Source organism: Postia placenta, assembly GCF_002117355.1.
Source record: "Postia placenta MAD-698-R-SB12 unplaced genomic scaffold POSPLAscaffold_13, whole genome shotgun sequence".
NCBI classification, from domain to species: domain Eukaryota; kingdom Fungi; phylum Basidiomycota; class Agaricomycetes; order Polyporales; family Adustoporiaceae; genus Rhodonia; species Rhodonia placenta.
In genome coordinates, this window is record NW_020169844.1 from 436,869 (window position 1) to 451,578 (window position 14,710).

Genomic DNA, 14,710 nt, shown 5'->3' on the forward strand with positions numbered 1-14,710 from the left:
TATCGCTGCCGAAAATGCCCGCCACAGCTCAAAACTTTCGGGCACCCCCTTCTGACTCTTCATCTTGCGCTCTGTGAATGAACTCGATGCTAACTGCACCTCCAGGGTGTCAACATGTTGTACCACCAACATCGTTAACTCTGGTACGTCTGCTTGGTTGCTCTTAGTTACGTGTCGCATCCCTCTACCCTATCACATTTACATTCCTTATCGACAAGAACCTGTTGCGAAACAGTGTTTTACATGTGTAGCTCTATTGTACCTTAATTATCACGTTAGCCATCTGTGTGGCCTGGCGGCGCATTGACTGCGCTTCTGTATATCTCTCATATGAGACTAGTGACTTCCGTGAGAGAAGGGATACTTCCATGAGAGGAAGGCCTCAGGCTGCTTCCCGCCGCTGATGGGAGTTACGGGGACTCAATCCGACAAATTTGCAAGCCAGGTCGTGCACACCTCGGAGGTGCCCTCATCCCTCAGAGATCTTAATGTTCTTCGCGGACAGTAATACACGCTGACGTCTCAATCTTTGTCCGTTTGTTCGGATGTCTACCCTGTCGCTATCGGCTTCCGCAAGCAATAGCAGACAACGACGAGCTCTAGTAGCTTTCCCAATCGATTCATTTGTCATGGAGCCGGACATGTCGCTGCAGATGTCATGGAGGGGTGAAATCTTGCCGCGCGCAGACCAAGTGGTCCAACACTGACATATTCGTACACCAGCTACTTCGTCCCCAACATCACGATGGGTATGTATACGACATGTTCCTTCTGATGGATATATCGTCCATGACGGTGAGAGGACGAGGGGATTACAGCAAGCGTCTACCTCGCGATCCTCACTCAGTAGCCTGTCTCTGATCGGCCGTCTGTCGCTGTCTCTGCACCACTGCCGACTCCTGCTGTGAGCTTCTGCCCCACTTTGCCGGTGTGTATACTTTGTGAGGGGAAGTATATCAATATTGGTTTTGCTGTGGGTATTCCAATGAAGTACCTTTCAACCCTATGCAGGAATGTGCCTGGGAAAGTGCTTCCATTTCCCCTGCCTTGCACATTGTGCTATGATGATTTTGCAGACTTAACATTGTATACTTCGATAGCTCAGTTGGAAGAGCACGAGACTGTAATCGGATATGTCCGACAGACTCTTCACTCCCTTGAGAGCACTTCGAGGTCTGCCAGACAGCACCGAGCGATGACTGGCCACCTGCACCCCTCACGCTTGCTCCTGCTGCTGCCCGCACGTGTGCGCCTGTTTGATCACATCCTCGTGCTCTACTTGTGCCAGCCACCCGTGAGCACGTAAGTCACTACACCCCCGGCTGCATGCACGATGACCACTTCATGTGCGCAGATGACCGGTACAAGATGGCAGGCCAATGGTTCGTGCTGCTGACACTCTTCAAGTGAGCTGCAATGAGTGATACCAGGTGGTCATTCGAAAGACCACCTGCTGCTCCAGTTTAAGAACGAGCAGGTACGTCTGTGCCCGCCTGCCCTTTCTCGCTCATTTGCTGTTGCAAGGTCAATGGCAGATGTGGGTGTTCCCTGTGCAGCGTCAAGTCGGTGATGATCAAAGTGCTCGTGTTGCTGTCTCTCGAACCTGGCTCTGCGAATGCGGACCTTCGCCGAGTTAAGTACCACAAGAACCAGGCAAACGGCAAGGACGACTCACACACTGGTGCGGGGTTTGTGTTTAACATGTGGCAAGTGGATTGTGTTGCTGGGATGATGGACAGTGAGGACATGCAAGCATTCAAGGCGGACGGGAAGGAGGAATACCCTGAGTGTCGCGACTTGGGGTCAAGTGACAAGGACAAACAAACACGAAGGCTGGGGGCGTTCGACTGGGTCTCACCGAAGCGATGGTGAGCAACGCTCAAACCTAAGGCTAGGGACAAGATAGTGTATTAGTTAGTGAAGTAAGGAAAAAATACAAAGGGAGCTTACTGACCTAGGGACAAGAGGTCGAAACTGAGGTCCCTAGGGCAGCAGAGGCCGGCTTATATACAGGGGAAGATAAGGGCAGGCTGTGCACATTGGTCCGTGTGCAGCTGGTCCGTGCACAGCATGCTGATGCAGCCCCGGGGGCTGGTGAGTCAGAGCGGCTGTGTTAGTGGGGCCCAAGCTGTGCCGCGCACTGCCGCCCATCTAATCTGATTGTACAGTAGATAAGGAAATGTCCGTTTCAGGCATATAGTACAGAGGTCGCGGGTTTGAGCCCACGAAAGGGAAAAATTAAAAGATGGCTAGGCGCCGTGTCAACTCGTGACAGAAGCTGTACAATCATGTGATCGAACTCGTGCCTGGCTACTCGACATTCCACTCGAAAGTGTATCTGCTATCGAACAATGAGCAGGAGGAGCTGGACAAGTTCCTGAAGGAGCCATTGGCTAAAGGTTACATATGGGAGTTGAAGTTGCCTATTTTATCCCCCTTCTTCTTAATCAAAAAGAAGGAAGGGACACTTTGACCCATGCAGGATTACCGCTGGTTGAATGCAATCACCATCAAAAATCACTATCCGCTGCCATTGATCGCTGAGATGGTTGACAAGCACTGTGGCGCTACGCTCTTCATGAAGTTCGATGTCAGATGGGGATACAATAATGTCCGGATCAAAGCTGGTGACAAGTGGAAGCCAGCCTTTGTGACTAACTGGGGACTGTACGAACCCCTGGTGATGTTCTTTGGCCTCACCAACTCCCCCGCAACCTTCCAGGCCATGATGAATGAGATCTTCCATGATCTCATTGTCGGCGGCAAGGTCCTTATGTACCTGGATGACATACTCATCTTCTCCACCAACAAAGCGGAGCATGAGAAAGTCACACGTGAGGTTCTGCAATGCCTTTAGGAGAATGATCTGTTCCTGAAGCCTGAGAAGTGCAAATGGGATGTTCCCAAAGTTGACTATGTTGGCTATGTGTTCGGTGGCGATGAGGTGGCAATGGAACCTGCGAAACTAAAAGGAATTAATGAGTGGCCGGTACCCCAGAACAAAAAAGATGTTCAGAAGTTCCGGGGGTTCTCCAACTTCTACCACCGCTTCATTAAGGACTTTGCTAAGATCTCGCAACCACTCAACCGACTCACAGGAAATGACCCCTGGCGCTGGGGAGAGGAGGAGCAGCATGCCTTTGATGAGCTCAAATGGCTTTTTAGCACCACCCCTGTTCTGGTGCTGTATGACCCTAAACAGGAAACGCGCATTGAGGTTGATGCCTCAGGGTATGCCACTGGTGGCGTATTGATGCAGAAGCAGGACGATGATAAGTAGCATCCAGTCACCTTCAGATTTCACGCTATGGACCCTGCCCAGCATAACTACGAGATCTACAACAAGGAGATGCTCGCAATCATCGAAGCGCTATACGAATGGCGCCACTATCTCAAGGGACTACCCACACAGTTCGAGATCATAACCGATCATAAGAACCTCAAGTACTGGCGCACGTCACAGCACCTCACGGGCCATCAAGCGCGATGGTCGCTGTTCCTCGCCCGCTTCAATTTCTGCATCATGCATAAAGCCGGCACATCAAATGGAAAGGCTGATGCCCTGTCGCGCCAATCAGACCATCAGGTCGGCGATGAGGATGACAACACCGATCAGATTGTCCTCAAACAGGAGCACTTCCGCATTGCTGCCACACAGCGTGGGCATGCCTCAGTGACAGCTGGTTAGTCACTTCTAAAGCACATTTGGGAATGTTCAGAGAAGGATCGGGCAGTGGCCGAGGCACTTGAGAAGGTGCAAAACCTCGGCCCCCCTCAGTTGCAGAAGGGCTTTGAGGAGTGGAATGCCGAGCAAGGGCTTCTGCTGTTTCGTGGGTGTGTATACATCCCAAAGAACATGGAGCTCCGGCGGGATATTGTCAAGCTCCACCACAACTCACCAATCACCGGTCATGGTGGTCGTGCCAAAACCCTTGAGCTCGTATCATGGAACTACTGGTGGCCTGGGATGTCTAAGTTCATCAATGAGTACGTAAGCACCTGCAACATGTGCAACTGTACCAAGACATTTCCAGCCAAGCCCCAGGGTCCGCTGAAGCCGAACGAGATCCCCAAGCACCCGTGGCAGATCATCACCACCAATATGATCATTGGCTTGCCGAAATCTGATGGGTTCGACTCGATCCTGGTCACCACCGACCGCTTTACCAAGCAGGTCCACTTCTCGGCCTGTCATGAGACCCTGATGGCAGAAGGTGCGGCAGACCTGTATATCTGCAATGTGTTCAAGCATCATGGGGCCCCGGCCAAGGTCATATCAGACTGAGGTCCCCAGTTCGCATCAAAATATCTCCATGTGGTGTACAAGGGACTTGGGATTGAGCTGGCGCTGTCTGCGGCGTTCCATCCTCAGACAAATGACCAGACCGAGCGCTGGAATCAGGAGATCGAGCAGTACCTGCGCGCTTTCACAAGCCACAGGCAGGATGATTGGGCTAAGCAGTTGCCGCTTGCGGAATTTGCGCTGAACAACCAAGTTCACTCCGCAACCGGGCACTCCCCCTTCTTCCTGCATCAGGGGTACCATCCTGAGATCCAAGTGTGGATCAATCCGATGTCTGCGATGCCCGCAGCTGCTGATCGGCTCAAGATCCTGAAGGAAATTCGGGATGATATGCGCTCTGCACTTGAGTTATCCGCCGAGCACATGAAAGTGTACTATGATAAGCACGTGCAGGAGGCACCGGTCTTCACACCGGGGGATAAGGTCTGGCTTGATGCTTGGAACCTTAAGCTGAAGCAGCCGAGCAAGAAGCTCAGCCCCAAGCGCCTCGGACCATATGCCGTGCGGCGAAAGCTCGGAGACTTAGATTACGAGTTGGTTCTGCCAAAGTCGGTGCCTGTGCACCCGGTGTTCCACATCTCCTTGCTTAGCAAGTACATGCATAGTGAGATCCCGGGCCGGGAACCGGAGGAGCCGCCTGCCATCGAGGTTGAAGGTGACGAGGAGTATGAGGTTGAGCGGATCAAAGATTCGAGGATCTTCCGGCGTCAGCTGCAGTACCTTGTCAAGTGGAAGGGTTATGACGACTCACATACGTCATGGGAACCGGCGCGCAATGTTGCGAATGCACCGGCCCTCATATCTGACTTCCACCGGAAGAACCCAAATGCCCCTCACCGTCTCAATGCCACTGCCTTTGGTGGTCTCAACTTCCAGCCAATGCCTTCACCGCTGACCGAAGCACGCTGCCACTCCGGGTGGAAAATGGGCAAGTGCGCCTTGCATGAGGTCATGCGCCGTTGAGGGGGGGTAATGTCATGAGTTGACACGGCGCCTAGCCATCTTTTTAATTTTTTCCCTTTCGTGGGCTCGAACCCACAACCTCTGTACTATACACCTGAAACGGACATTTCCTTATCTACTGTACGATTAGATTAGATGGGCGGCAGTGCGCGGCACAGCTTGGGCCCCGCTGACACAGCCGCTCTGACTCACCGGCCCCCGGGGCTGCGTCAGCATGCTGTGCACGGACCAGCTGTGCACAGACCAATGCGCACAGCCTGCCCTTATCTTTCCCTGTATATAAGCCGGCCTCTGCTGCCCTAGGTACCTCAGTTTCGACCTCTTGTCCCTAGGTCAGTAAGCATCCCTTTGTATTCCTTTCTTACTTAACTAATATATTATCTTGTCCCTAGCCTTAGGTTTGAGCGTTGCTCACCATCACTTCGGTGAGACCCAGTCGAACGCCCCCAGCATCCTTGTTTGGTTTTCCCCTGTCGCTTGACCTCAAGTCGTGATAGCTTCCTTTTGGGTAGCCATTCTGATGCTTCCTTGGAGAAGACTTTCAGGAACTCGTGGTACTGTTTCGGCACTGACTCCTCAGCGGTCTTAACAACCTTCTTCTTGATCTCTTCCTCAATGAACAGCTGGGAATATGTATGCCCTGCTGCAACAAACAGCTAAGGAGCACCAGGGAGTGTGACTCCTTGCTCCCAGGCTTCGATCAGATCAGCCTCATCCCACTCGATTTCCTCCGGATCTTCTTCGGGTTCAAATTCCGGGAGTACCTTACTCCGGCAGGCACTGATGACTGACTGTTTGGACTTCGGCGAACACCTGCATGCCGTGGGCCTAACCCCCGTATCATGTGTAGTCACCACTTGCTCTATGTGGCCAGTCTTCCTGGCACTGCACATTTCAGGGCATTGTGACAGCTTGAGGGAGCCTGTCTCCTAATCTATTTTGGGGTTGTGCTCGCGTAGCCAATCCAACCCGACGATCACATCCTCTGGACCTATGTCCGTGACCGTGAACACCGTCTTCTCGATGTGATCTCCTATCTGCATCTGTAGCACGGCTACTTCCGAGATGCTTCCATCTTTGTTAAGGGTGCCATCAATATTGTATAGCAGGATTGGTTCCTTTAACCTCCGCGTTTGCACCTTGTTTTTCGTGATGAATCGCTTGTTGATAAACTTTGTGGTGGCTCCACTGTCCACCATAGTGATTATGTCCTTTTGCCATCTTTTTCCTTTGAGGTGCACTGGGATGTGGAAATGCTGGGACCCATGGTCCAACTCGTACACATTCGCAGTTGCCAATACATTGTACAGATTATTATTACAGGGTCCGACACATGCAGCACGAAGCGTGGACCAGATCAAAAAGACTCCTCTTTCATCGCCCGATAACCCTCTAGCTCCTTGCACATTGACTTCATCTGTGCTATCAAGTCTGCCAGCTCAGATTTCTCCGATTTTGCTAAAGCAGTACTTGTACTCACCAAGGATGAAGCAACGGGGGTGCTTGTCACTGCCTGGGTGGAACCCAAGGCAACCGTAGCCCGCGCATTAGCGCATTTGGTGTAAGGTTTGTCCTTACAGTCGGGGCACTCAAAGTGATGGTACCCCTTTTTCCCGCAGCCATCACAACTGCTGGGGAAGTCTTCTTTGCCAACGGCTGCATTGATGCTGGCTGAGGCACCTTGCAATCGGGGTGCACCACCACGTGCTCCGCGGTGTCCACCTCCTTGTGCCGAGAAGAAGCTGTTCAACTCGGGCCAACGGGCCCGGCTGATGTCGAGTATTTGCTCGACTTCCATGGTGCGCTTGTCAGTGGCTTCCCACGTGGTGAATGTCTTGAGCTCGATTTTCCGGTAGACTCAGGATGGGATACCGCTCAGGTACTTGTCATGGAGTTCCAGGGTGCCATACCCAGAACGGTCCACTGGACCCTTGAACAGTGCAGAGAATTCTGTGGTGGTGCATTTCTCACGCATGGACTTGTCACTGCAGAGCTTGGTGATCTCGACTTGTGCTGCTGCGGCGTTGTTGAGATTGCCAAAACAGCCCTTGAACGCCATGAGGAAATCCTTGACGTTGGCAAAGGGCGTCACAGCCCCTTGTACTCCGACTTGAACAGCTGCGAGCTGGGCAAAGATTGGGGTGGCCCAGGTGCGTGCATCACCATCAAGCAGATTTAGTGCTACCTGTATTTGGAGCTCTACTGTGGACAGGGTGGTGTTGACCTGCCAGTAGATCAACAATTGCGAGATAAATCGGCTGCACTCGACAACAGTTTTTCCATCATATCATAGGGGGAGAAGGAGCTTCAACACCTCCTTGTCAGGGGGATGCTGGGGAGGACATTACCAGCGGCGGGGGGGATGGAGGATGGCCCGGGGGTGGAGGCGGTGGTTGTGGCTGTCCGCCAGGTGGACTTTGGGGGGAACAAGTGTGTGAGCAGCCTCACAGCGGCGATGATGGTGGAGGCGCTGGAGGAAACCCGGTGGGAGGGTGATGTACATCAGAGACTGGAGCCAAGGAGGGGACCACGGACAACGAGCTGGCCCAACTGAATACAGAAGTGTCGCAGGGCTCGGGCTTCAGGACTGCTTCCACTTGCAGCCTAGCGGATGGTTGAGATACTGCTTGAGCGGGCACTGCAGGCTTTGTGACTGCCACAACTGCTCGAGAGAGATCGGGGTCTCCTCGCGCTTGACTTGTACTGGTGACAGGTTGGGGAATATGGGTGCCAGGGGATGCAGGTCGGGATGGAACAGGAGTAATGTGACGGGAGACGGTCCTTGGGGATGCTGGACTCGTCTGATTGGTGTGTAGCATCCTTCGTCTGCAGTGACAGATTGCGGAGTGTGGTTAGGGCACGGTTGTCGGTCACAGATGAAGAACGGAGCTTTCGATCTGTCGTTGTCTGGGTCATTGTGCAAGATGTCAACCTGTTCTTGTGTGTCAAACACGTGCTCGAGACAAGAGCAGTCAAAGAATTCATCAGCCACGGTGATGGGGGGAGGAAGGGGAGGTGCGCGTGCTATGAAAGGCCGTACTAACTAGCTTACACCTACAGCGCCCGAGGTAACACTGAGGTTCGCAGTTCATGTGGGGCCCAGTACTGCTTTTGACTAGTATGCAGCAGGAACCTAAGCCACGTGTCCGTTAGAACAAGTATCACCCACTGAAGTGCAGATACCGAAAAGTTCGTCCCTCAAGTGGTGGCAATGTATAGTATGCTATCTATGTATAGTAGGGGTGCGCACCACCCAACCTGTGGGAAGTGAATGAATGAGTTGAGTTGCATGTGAACGCCGGCAGCGAGGGGGAGTTTCGACCTAATGTCGCGACTTGGGGTCAAGCGACAAAAAACAAACAAACACAAAGGCTGGGGGTGTTCGACTGAGTCTCACCAAAGCGATGGTGAGCGATGGTCAAACCTAAGGCTAGGGACAAGAAATGTATTAGTTAGTTAAGTAGGAAAAGGAATACATGGGGGCTTACTAACCTAGGGACAAGAGGTCGAAACTGAGGTCCCTAGGGCAGCAGAGGCCATCTTATATACAGGAGAGGTTTAGGGCAGACTGTGCATGCTGGTCTGTGCGCAGTTGGTCTGTGCGCAGCATGCTGATGCAGCCCTGGGGGCCAGTGAGTCAGTACGGCTGTGTCAGCGGAGCCTGGGCTGTGCTGTGCACTGCCACCCCATCTAATCTAATTGTACAGTAGATAAGGACTTGTCTGTTTGAACATATAGTACAGAGGTTGCAGGTTCAAGCCCACGGACAGGAAAAAATTAAAAAATGGCTAGATGCTGTACCAAGTCGTGACAAACTGGGTGCAAAAACATGTACTGTATGAATCAAACACACTCTTGTTGAGGATCATGAGGGCTGTCTGGAGTGTCACCCTGCAGCTCCATTTCTGTATGCCCTTGGCATTCCACAATGTCATCTTGCCTGGCAGCCTTGGACAATTGTTGGAGCAGGGCAACAAGATCAGTGCCTTGCTTACTTTGTTTCAGCCAGTCTTGTAGTTCATTGATGGTAAGAGCATGAGATTGGTGTGCCTGTTGTCGCTGAAATGCTGAATGTTGTTGTTGCATGGTGGACAAAAGGCGGTTGCAGTGTAAGCGAATGTGTGTGTAGAGGGCTGCTGCAATTGGAGTGTCCTCATCCTCTTGCAACAGGTCTTTAACAAATGCATGGTCTTCATCAACGAGATGATTATGACAGAGTGTTACAACTGTCCATTCTCCACAGATAGATTAAATTGCACCTTTATGCCTGACAAACTGTTTTGTCCCACTTCAACCTGTTGCTTGAGGTACATCTTTTGCAAAACAGAATTCAGGTGACATGATTAAAGCCTGCTCAAGGCTAAGGGGAGTGATATTGTGGGCAGGCTCTGAGCTGAACATGTTAGCTAACATTTGGGAGTGTTTCAAACTGGCTGTACTCACCGGAACATGGCAGGCGCATCATGACGCGTTAGTCCTAGTATATGATCCTGCTTGCTGTCAAGAACAGCAGCAACAAGGTCAACCTGGGCAGTGTTGATGGTGTAGTTGTTGTGAATGGTGTTGGTATGTTGCTCATGTTGTAATAACAACTTTGCCATCTTAGAGCCAAGGATTCGATTTAGGGTATTTGCTGAACCTCTGCACCAGCAGTAGGTTGTATTGTCTTCCTCTGTTGATTGTGTGAGTTATGTTAAATATAATAGAGCAAAATGAGACCCTAACCTCCCAAGCCAGCCAAACTACTAATTCTACACAGGAACATGCAGGCGCACTCATAGCCCATTGCTTTGTTTTGAATGACACCTCGACCTCAGGCCAGATGACTCATGAACATGGGCAACCTGGTGTGTATACTTTGCGAGGGAAGGTGTATCAATATTGGTTTTGCTGTGGGCACCTTTTAACCCTATGCAGGAATGTGCCTGCTTTGCGCATTGTGGGATGATGGTTATGTAGACTTTACATTGTATCCTTCGATAGCTCAGTTGGAAGAGCGCGAGACTGTAATCGGATATGTCATCTTGAGGTCGCTGGTTCGATCCCGGCTCGAAGGATTTAAATTTTGCCGCGCGCGATCAGGCCGCAAGGAGTGTGTTGCCGAATTAGGCCAGAAGTCGTTGGTTCGATCCCGGCTTGAACGATGATCTTTCACGTTGGCCCTCCGGCTGTGTATCACTGGACAAGGGTGGCTCAACGGTCTATCCCACTTCTAGGCAGAAATATGGTAGCTTGGACAAAAGTACAAGTACTTAAGGACAGCGTCAGCAGTCTAGACATAGAATAAGAGCCAAGGGTAAAACAGAACTGGAGTTGGATGGACCAACAGTAAGCGAGAGGATGTCAGTCGTCAAGATTGAGAGCGTTCGACGCCGGGCATGACCGCTGGGGCAAGCTGCGGAGAGAAGATGGACAGCTAGTATACAAGGATATAAACCGTTGAAGTGAGAGAAAAGAGGTATAGCGGAAGGATGATGAGGGGCCGATAAGTGCAAATGTCCTTCAAGTTCTAACGAGGATGGTAGAGACGAAACCGATATCGTGCACGGCGGGACAAGCCTGTGATCACGAATGCAGATGCGAGGAATCGCGGAGACACCGATGCTTTTGGCGAAGCAGATCCCGGTCGTCATGAGGGTCGTGAGACGAAAGGATGGTCGGGTATTTAGTAGGTAAGTATGGTAGGATATCGTTGGTCATCAGGGCTCGTGAGGATGGGTGAACGGAACCCGCTGGAATTGCCAGAGGGTCAGCCCAGACGCATATACGGGCAATGGACTCACATACATTCGTCAGCGCATCAAATGCGCACGGGGCGCGATACGAGCTTACCCGCGGCAGCAGAACGCAGCCCAGAAGCCCTTCTTTCGGCCGTGGCCATGTTCGTCCTGCTCCCCGACGCGCGCCATCTGTTCCCGGTCATACATGTTAATCCCCCGGTTGCCCATGCCAGCCATCGCGTCCCGGGCACCACCCGCCGTCGCCGTGCCGGCTGTGGTCGTGCCCTCGCGCGAGTTCGTGCCCGGTTTGCCCTGTTGACCGTAAACGAAGGAGTCACTCGTGTTCGCGCCATTGGCAGGCGGCACAGCCCCGCCTGCGCCGCCGTTTGGAGAGGAACGCCCGTACGCCGTCCCGCGAGCCCCGGGGCTCGGGGTAATTGCGTACGGGTGTGGAGCGGTGAGGCCTGTACTATCACGTTCCGTGCGGGTAATTTGCTGCTGGCTGGCGCGCCGGCTTGCAGGCGGGACTGGCTGCACGCTGACGTCGTTGCGTGAATTGCCACGGGATTCTTGCTGCTGGGCCGCCACCGCACGGCGCGAGGGCTTGTGGTGGGCAGGCGTAGGCGCGAGGACGAGAGGCGAGGAGGGTGTTTGCGTGCCATCCTGCAAGGCTGGTCGTGAGCGACGATGGCCATCGTGGTGGCGTGAGCGGTGCTCGCGGTCGCGGTGAGGTGTGTGTGGTGCCGCAGCATTTGCATGTGCCTGTGCAAGAATAGCCGAAGGCGACTGGCGTGTTGAGAATCAGTGTGATCTCGGACAGGAAACACTCATAAGAACTCACATGTCCGGCTTCCCAACCCTTGCCCCCATTCAATAGCATCCAGTCGAACACACCATCCTCCGGCTCGCCCAGCGTCTTTAACACCTTCGAGAATAGGTCTCGAAGGAAGTCATAGTCTGGCGTCTCCTCAAAGCCAAGCTTCCGCACGTAGTTCATATAGATCGCAAATTCTTCTGAACAACGCCGATGCAGCGTGAGTGCTTAGTGACTGACCAATTGCGGACATAGCTTCTTACCAGGGAAGCCCTCGCACAGCTCGTCGATATGGGTACTTTGCTTCTTTTCGCCGATCTTCTCGTACTTCTGCTTGTTGGTAGCGGCTCGCAAACCCTGCCACGGAAGCCCCCCGCGCAGGAAGTACATGAAGACATGTCCGAGCGACTCTAGGTCGTCCCGCCGCGACTGCTCACGGCCGAGGTGTGTATTGATCGACATGTATCGCGCCGTTCCGGATAGTGACTTGCGTTCTCGGTATGGGATGTGTATCTTCGTCTTCGGGTCCCGATAGTGCTTTGCCATACCAAAATCTGTGGGAGCCGTGAGTCATGCACGGCGATACAAGCGCGAGGCGATCTGGCCCCAAGTCGCGCCCTAAAACGCAGAAGAGGACCTGCTCAAGCAAGCCCACGCTCCCAGTGGTGGTTTCACGAGGGCAGTTGGCTTACCAATGATGTGAATTGTGTTCGCATTCCTCGAGCCCGGCACTCCGATAAGGAAATTGTCGGGCTTAATGTCGCGGTAGATGAGGGACTTCTCATGTATTGCTTGTACGCGTGTCACCTTGGAACAATTGTTCAAATGTCAGTGCATCAGATACGTCAGGGAGTTGATGACCCACCATCTGTTTCGCGGCCATACAAACAGTCTTGATAGAAAATTTGCGACCGCACATGTCAAAGAGATCTTCGAGGTTAGGACCCAGCAAATCGATGACAAGGACGTTGTGCAGGCCCTCCTGGCCGAAGTAGTGCACTTGCGGGACACCAGCTGATACGCAGTGTGAGAAGTGGCTTTCGAGCGCATAGGAGTAATGCCAGACGTACGAGTGCCATTCAACGTGCGGTAGGACCTGTACTCGTCTCGTAACTGCGGGGCCTCCGACTTGCGCGGCTCCTACGTGCACTACCCGCGTGAGCGCCTGGATGCGAATGACAGGTGCCCCACTCACAAACTTGATAGCGACTGGCTGGTTGTTGAGCATGTTGGTACCTACGTCCCCGTTGTCTCAATGGCATTCTCGGCTTGCTGGAGTGAATCCCCCCTACCTTCGAAGACAACACCGAATGAACCCTCCCCAATCTTCTTGCCGACTCGGAAGTGAGTACCCACGACGCCATTAGAGGTGCCGGACTGTGAGCCGTGGTGGACCGACGACGAGGCGATCACATGAGGGGTGGTCATGGCGAAAAAGGACCGACGACGAGGAAGAGGAGGAGGGGATGGAGGAGAGGAGGAATGAAGGAATATTGTTGAGGGATGTCAAGCGCCGGGCTACCCCCACCCAGCTGATGGCGGAGTCTGGAAGGCACACGGTCCTTATTTGGAAAGTCTAGTGTTCGCAGTCCTTCACAACTGCCGTTGTCGGCTATTCTCCATATGCCTCCTCTCAGCTTTCAGGTCATCTGCTGTTCAATGTACATATCTGTGGGCTATCTTTGCGAAATGAATGTCGTAATCCAAACTTATTTCTGAGATCCACCACGCAAAACGGTACGCCTAGTGTGGTCTTTGTACGCACTCATGATGCGAGATGGGTATTCATTCATCAACCAGGCTTGTCGCTTGTTTTTTGTTTCATTGCTGTGGCGTCACTTGTTACGACTATAGAACATGCTTGGCGAAGTTGCCATAGCCCGCCGCGACGATCCAAACCCCTCGAATATGCTATTGACGGCCGAGCCACACAAAGTGGCGTCCTGGAAAGCTCCTGCACGAGTATCGTATTCTACATGCGATGGAGAGGCGTTTCGTGTCGGCGTATTCGCTCCGTCCAATGAGTGTTTCCCGGAGCAAGATGGTGTGCGCGCATCCTATCCTCTCACAATAACACCCGGTACGCAACTCTCGATATGATATACTGAATCTAGCACGTTGCTGCCTTCCAGTCGGATTCTGAGCAGCACCTGGTGACTGCTCGGATAGAACATTCAGGCTGCGGTGAAGAGGCGGGAGGCAAAATATCGCGTTCGCGGCGAGTTTCATATCTCGGTCAGCGTTGAAACGTCATGAAGCCACCCCGGAATACTGGAAGCACCCCTTCAGTGTTATTACGTCTCTGCGATGCCGCATTACAATTGCACAAGCTCATCGGGCGCTGTTCCAGCCTGGGATGGATGGCAACACACGTATAGTCCACGTCCGAAGGCATGATTATCAGCATCTCAAATACGTCCTCCAGTTCGAGCGGGACTGACACGGGATGACGTGATGTTCCTCGCCTTGAGTAGTAACGCTCGGTACTCCGTCAAAAATCTGGAGCATGTACCGGCTTCGCACGGAGGCAACGTCCGCTGGCCTCAATTGCATCTTCTCAGGTTGGGCGTCTAGGCGAGTCGGGAAGCTGGGATCCTCCCATCTGTTTTGGTGAGTGTGGATACTTAGAAGCGCACAACCCACATATCCTTTACCTACTAGTATATGGGATGTAAGACACAGCCTGTGGCAATATTCGCCCCTCCGCCCTCCGCTACGGTCTTCTCCATCTAGCGTACTTGTCTTGTTGCACCTCGGGCAGTCTCCTGTGAGCAGAACGTAATACACATACACATCGTCAAACCTATGCAGGCTCAGGATATACACGTACAACTGCTCGGTTCGTTAGACTCCGAGTCGACCCTGCCCATGTAGATGTGGGAATCGGAGCCTGTAGTCTAGGCACCGGGG

At 52.8% G+C, this 14,710-nt stretch overlaps 4 protein-coding genes and 1 non-coding gene across 5 annotated transcripts; 4 read left to right on the forward strand and 1 right to left on the reverse strand.

Annotated features, from left to right (window-relative positions):
- Window positions 1-1,195: 1,195 nt before the first annotated feature.
- Window positions 1,196-1,872, forward strand: POSPLADRAFT_1059959 (hypothetical protein; the record flags this gene model as incomplete). The annotated part of the gene is made up of 4 exons (XM_024481212.1): window positions 1,196-1,294; window positions 1,355-1,382; window positions 1,431-1,477; window positions 1,525-1,872. The coding sequence occupies 4 exons, from the start codon at window positions 1,196-1,198 to the stop codon at window positions 1,870-1,872; spliced, it is 522 nt and encodes a 173-aa protein (XP_024335660.1).
- A 5,282-nt stretch (window positions 1,873-7,154) lies between these two features.
- On the forward strand, window positions 7,155-7,820 carry POSPLADRAFT_1151482 (hypothetical protein; the record flags this gene model as incomplete). The annotated part of the gene is made up of 2 exons (XM_024486538.1): window positions 7,155-7,416; window positions 7,618-7,820. The coding sequence occupies 2 exons, from the start codon at window positions 7,155-7,157 to the stop codon at window positions 7,818-7,820; spliced, it is 465 nt and encodes a 154-aa protein (XP_024335661.1).
- A 234-nt stretch (window positions 7,821-8,054) lies between these two features.
- POSPLADRAFT_1151910 (hypothetical protein) lies at window positions 8,055-8,960 on the forward strand (the record flags this gene model as incomplete). The annotated part of the gene is made up of 3 exons (XM_024486594.1): window positions 8,055-8,287; window positions 8,613-8,673; window positions 8,829-8,960. The coding sequence occupies 3 exons, from the start codon at window positions 8,055-8,057 to the stop codon at window positions 8,958-8,960; spliced, it is 426 nt and encodes a 141-aa protein (XP_024335662.1).
- Window positions 8,961-10,239: 1,279 nt separating this feature from the next.
- On the forward strand, window positions 10,240-10,323 carry POSPLADRAFT_t126. The gene has a single exon. It is a non-coding gene; the product is annotated as a tRNA-Tyr (tRNA).
- A 1,135-nt stretch (window positions 10,324-11,458) lies between these two features.
- POSPLADRAFT_1151548 (hypothetical protein) lies at window positions 11,459-13,228 on the reverse strand (the record flags this gene model as incomplete). The annotated part of the gene is made up of 7 exons (XM_024486546.1): window positions 11,459-12,000; window positions 12,064-12,354; window positions 12,493-12,607; window positions 12,666-12,814; window positions 12,871-12,940; window positions 12,996-13,036; window positions 13,093-13,228. 7 exons carry the CDS (start codon window positions 13,226-13,228, stop codon window positions 11,459-11,461), a joined length of 1,344 nt encoding a protein of 447 aa, XP_024335663.1.
- Window positions 13,229-14,710: the final 1,482 nt, after the last annotated feature.